The sequence below is a fragment of the Gossypium hirsutum genome, chromosome D12 (genome assembly GCF_007990345.1).
Source record: "Gossypium hirsutum isolate 1008001.06 chromosome D12, Gossypium_hirsutum_v2.1, whole genome shotgun sequence".
Taxonomy (NCBI): domain Eukaryota; kingdom Viridiplantae; phylum Streptophyta; class Magnoliopsida; order Malvales; family Malvaceae; genus Gossypium; species Gossypium hirsutum.
In genome coordinates this window covers 56330100-56335061 of record NC_053448.1, presented here as the reverse complement: position 1 = coordinate 56335061, position 4962 = coordinate 56330100, and the positions used below count along the sequence as shown (strand labels likewise).

General features: G+C 36.2%; 1 protein-coding gene across 1 annotated transcript; it reads left to right on the top strand.

Annotated features, from left to right (window-relative positions):
• The first annotated feature begins 456 nt into the window (after positions 1-456).
• On the top strand, positions 457-4450 carry LOC107946665 (alpha/beta hydrolase domain-containing protein 17B). Its single transcript, XM_016881082.2, has 5 exons — positions 457-1417; positions 2536-2572; positions 2878-3114; positions 3342-3389; positions 3757-4450. Exons 1-5 carry the CDS (start codon positions 1098-1100, stop codon positions 4237-4239), a joined length of 1125 nt encoding a protein of 374 aa, XP_016736571.1. The 5' UTR covers positions 457-1097; the 3' UTR covers positions 4240-4450.
• Positions 4451-4962: the final 512 nt, after the last annotated feature.

Sequence of the window (4962 nt, the reverse complement as noted above, 5' to 3'; positions counted from 1 at the left end):
ATGATATATTTTAAAATTTTTTAAATTATATCTATTATATACCATAATTGTGTGAGTAGTTGTGAATACCACGTAATTGTATTAATGTGGAAATACGAAAACGTGTGAAAAGATGTAAATTGAAGTATTAAGTAGATCAAAAATTTCTTTTAATGCCAATTAAATGCTTGAGAAACTACATATTAAGCAGGTTTGAGGGGAAGAAATCAACATGCAAGTAAGTAAATTATGTATATGGATAAGTAAGGGGTAGCGAGTATCTAAGTTTTGATACTCGCAGAAAACTGAGTATGCAAAAAATGAAAAATCATAAAAAAGAAAAAGAAAAAAGAAGACAAACACAGGAATTTGTCATGTAGCTGAAATGGTCGCAAAGATAGAGATTTGAGTATTGACCCCTTCGCTCCCCTGTACTGTTCAACTGCCACGCAATGAAGTCACTTACACATATCAGTTTCAGACTCTGTGTCTTTTTCAAGTTTTTCACTTCCTCCTTTCTTTTTCTTTGGGTTGGAAAAAATATATATCATTTTTCATCTTTTAAGTTAAGCAAAACCAAACCAATTTCTCTCTCTACGAACCCATCAACTAAAATTTTTTTCATAGCGAATGTCTAGTTTCATTAACAAGTTGCTAATCTAAGCTCTCCAAACTCTCTAGTAGTCTCTCACTTCAGTTGCCAACTCATATACTTAAAAACAGCTAGCCTGCAAAATCTCTCTCTTCCTCTCCATTTGAATCTCTCTAATCTAACGCATCTTGCAGAATCTAATCCCGTTAGAAGCTAAAACAGAGAGAAGCTGAATGATTTTACACAAATCTAGCTAGGCAAGACAGAAGCTTTATCCTCAAAATCTCATCTTTTTTACCTTGCGTTCTCCCCACCACTGCTTCAGCTTCAGCTTCGGCACCACAAATAAAGACACCCCATTAAAATCCACCTTACTGTTACCAGTGTTTTTCCTTCAGTGTTTCCTTACCTAAACAGTAGTACTGAAAGACCCCACTTTTTTTTCCTCCCCTTTTCTGTCATGCACTCAAGCTTGTTCCTTTTTCAATGAGTTGGAGTTGTCTTAGCTCATCTTCTTGGGGGGTGAATGGGGTGTATGTTATCTCAGTTGGCTGCAAAGTTTGCTTTCTTTCCACCATCTCCACCAACGTATCAGATTAAGAAGGGTGACAATGGGAAACTCACGGTGGTTTCATCTTCTTCGATGCCTGCTCCTGTTGCCGATGATCCTTCTTTGGATGTGCTTTTGATTGACACCAAACGTGGGAACAAGATTGTTGCTTTTTATTTGAAAAACCCATATGCACGCCTTACTGTGCTATATTCTCATGGCAATGCTGCTGACCTTGGCCAACTCTATGACCTCTTTGTCCAGCTCAAGGTCAACCTCAGAGTCAATCTTATGGGGTCAGTAAATTTTATTTTATTTCCTTATAAAAGTTGCTGTTTTACATTTTCATTTATTTTCTGGCTGAAAATCATGGTCACCTGCACTTATAACTCATTTATATTTTGCTTGTCTATGTTGGTGGTTTTTGTCATTGTTGTTTGCCTTTTGTAAATATTATGTTTTTCATGCCTCTTTTTAGCTTTACTCTGTGTGTATGTGTGTTTCCTTTTTGATGGATTTTTCTAGTCTTTTTGTCTAACTTGATGCTTTCACAAATTTCACCTTTAAAAAAAAAAATCTTTTGGCTTTACTTTTCCAGCATGTAAATATTATCTTATCATGGGTTCTTTTGTTTTTATGTTTTGGTTCTGAATGGTCTCATTTTGCTTAGATCTGTAATTAGTAGTAGTTCTTGCTAATTAACTCTCTCCCCCCTGCCCACCCCCCACTTTGTAGTCACTAAACTTTATTTTTTTTTAAAGTTGAAAAAGTAAAACTGGGTTAATTCATTGATGACTTGTAGTCACTTTTTAGTTTTCCCTACGTAAAGTAATTGATTTTCACTCTTATACTTCTGTGCCTTATGAGCTGTTCATTTTTTCTTTGGACAGATCTACAATTCTTTATAACTTTAGCTTCAATGTATATACAAATCAGATCTTGAGGAAATGTTACTTTATCTGTTTCTAATCCTACTCATTTTGTTGATATTACATCCATTTAAGAATTTTTTTTTTGGATAAGTAAAATTAAAGCAAAATTTTGCTACAATATGTAACAGCATTGACAATGATTAGAATCCACCTTCAATAAGTAAACAAAACAAACAAAATACAGCTTATTCAGGTGCCTGTTTCCAACCTTCAACGGGTTTAAGGATTCAGTAAATGTGCAAAAGATAATCTATGCCTAAGAAAACATGGCTCATATCAGTCTCCCTTTCTGCATCTTGCATTTGATGGTGTTGAATATGGTGGACAAAGACACACACACAGACACACATTGATCAGACCTGGCTTTATTTTGGTGCAATGACATGGAATTGAGCTGTTGTTTTAATCTGCTATTTACCATGTCCTACTATGTTATTAATTGTTTGATTTCTGTTATCTTCCATGTGAATGCTATAATGCAGGTATGACTATTCTGGCTATGGAGCATCTACTGGGAAGGTAGGTCATCATCTATATAATGCTTCATTGCTCCAATTATGGCTGATTTGCTCATGCAATCTAGGGATTTTCATCCACTATTTGATTACTTGAAAATAAACCTAAGCATTCTGGACCTAAGAACTCTAGGAACATCAAACTACAGTTGATTTGCATTTTCTGTTTATTGATACTTTAGAAACAATAGACTCCTTGTTCCTTTGCTGTTGAAATGGACCTGGATTCTAAGTATTTTGGCTTCAGTAAGCTATCTTATTCGGAGGTATGTGGTGTCTTTGCTAATGTTTCTGTTTTATGGTTTCCAGCCAAGTGAATCCAACACTTATGCTGATATAGAGGCAGTGTATCAGTGTCTTCAGACTGAGTATGGAATAAGTCAGGAAGATTTGATTTTATATGGACAGTCGGTTGGAAGTGGGCCAACGTTACATTTGGCAGCTAAACTTCCGAGGCTAAGAGGTGTCGTTTTGCATAGCGGCATTCTTTCTGGCCTTCGTGTACTCTGCCATGTTAAGTTTAATTTCTGCTTTGACATTTATCAGGTAATGGCATATGCATGTCTGCATTGCGAGGAAGATATCTAACATTATTATTATAATTAGCAGTCTGATAATTGGTGTACTATTTTATGATATAAGAATGTCAGCTTGTTGGTTGACACTAGTGGGAATGTTACTTTCATGTGAACTAAATTCGAGCAGCATTGATATTTTTTGTGCTATCTATATCTGCTCTATGCTTGAGCTAATTATGATCTTCATAAATGCAGAACATCAAAAAGATTCAGAAGGTGAAGTGCCCCGTGCTTGTAATACACGTAAGTACCTTTAAAATCGTCTGAACATTATAGATCTCATTTCACTTTTCAACGATCCCTCCCACACTATGCTCATTTGAAATTACAAGCTCAACATAAAATTCTCTACAAGTGTTTAGGGAATTCTGAGATATAGTAGTTTCCTAATTACAGTCAATCAATAAGCACTTGTTTTGTTCTGTTGCTTGAATTGTAACTTGCTTTGATAAATTTCTGTTTTAAGTTAGCTCCTGCGCTGATTCAGTTATATGGTCTGAGCTGCATCTGCCTTGTGCCCTTTTATAAGAGTTCTTAAATGTCATTTATTTTCATTAAAAGTTTTCTGTTAGTGTGAAAGTTTAAGTTGGTTGGATCGAATATTAATCAGGGCACGGAAGATGATGTTGTCAATTGGCTGCATGGAAATGGACTGTGGAAAATGGCAAGGGAACCGTACGAGCCTGTGTGGATCAAAGGAGGTGGTCACTGCAACTTGGAGCTATACCCTGATTACATACTCCATCTTTGCAAGTTCATTTATGAAATGGAGAACACGACAACAGCGATTCGTCTTAAAAGGATTCGGGAAAGTCTCGGTCTACCAACAAGGTCAAATACCAACTCTTCAGCTCAGGGTGACAGGTGCTGTAAGATTAAAATATGCCAACCTAAATGCCTCAAATGTCCAAAACCAAGGTGCGGTAAATGTTTCCGGTGGCCGAAAAGCCTTTGTTGTTGGAAGCCCTGCAACTGTTGCTGGAAGCCGGAATGCCGGCTGAGTTGCTGCTGCTGCTGCTTCTGCTTCAAATGCTCAGAATGGAGATGTTGTGTGGGTATACATAAAGGGGTAAATGGTAAACAAGAGGGCTAATGGTGATATTGTGCTCTGTATAGATTTGCTCAACTTGCTAACATCCCCCCCCCCCCTCTAATCATTGGCAGTAGTACACAAAACAAAGAGGAACTACCTATTCTGATCATTTTTAGGGGAAAAAAGTTTGATTGAATATTTTCATCATATTGGGGATTCTTGAAGTTGTGATTTTAGTTTGGTGGTTCAAATAATATAATCTCTTTTTCTACTGTTGCTTTGATATATTCCATATAAATTTATCAGCAGACTGGATTGTTGTATCGAAATGTCAGGTCATGAGCCTCATGGCCCTTATTTAAAAAAGTTAAGGTGAAAGTCAGAAAGACAGTAGGCATGAACAATGCAATGTTCTAGAGAGAGATTATAATATATCATCAATCTAGGATTAAAAGAAATGGAGTCGGTAGAATATTGACATTTTCATGGGAAACGAAACATTGATTTAGATTAGGGGAGTCTACTTGGTCATAGTAATAAGATAAGCTCGAGTTGTCCAACAACTTGGCTCTGTTATGAATTGTAAAAGGTAAAGATTTTCAACATATAATATATGATTTACACTACAAAGCAACCCGAAATTAGGAGACTTGGTATATAAATAATATGAACCAAGAAAGAAACTTTCGTGATTTTGGAATTGGAAGACATGAACCGTTTCTTCCTCAATGCAAGGCCTGTTTGTCTTTCTTCTTTGTTTCATTTTTGGGCAAGTAGGGGCTT

What these genes read in the sequence shown, in the direction of transcription:
- LOC107946665 (XM_016881082.2), top strand. Translation starts at nt 1,098, where the DNA reads ATGGGGTGTATGTTATCTCAGTTGGCTGCAAAGTTTGCTTTCTTTCCA. An exon ending in ATGGAGCATCTACTGGGAAG is followed by an intron (nt 2,573 to 2,877) that starts GTAGGTCATCAT and finishes TATGGTTTCCAG; the next exon opens with CCAAGTGAATCCAACACTTA. An exon ending in GCCCCGTGCTTGTAATACAC is followed by an intron (nt 3,390 to 3,756) that starts GTAAGTACCTTT and finishes AATATTAATCAG; the next exon opens with GGCACGGAAGATGATGTTGT.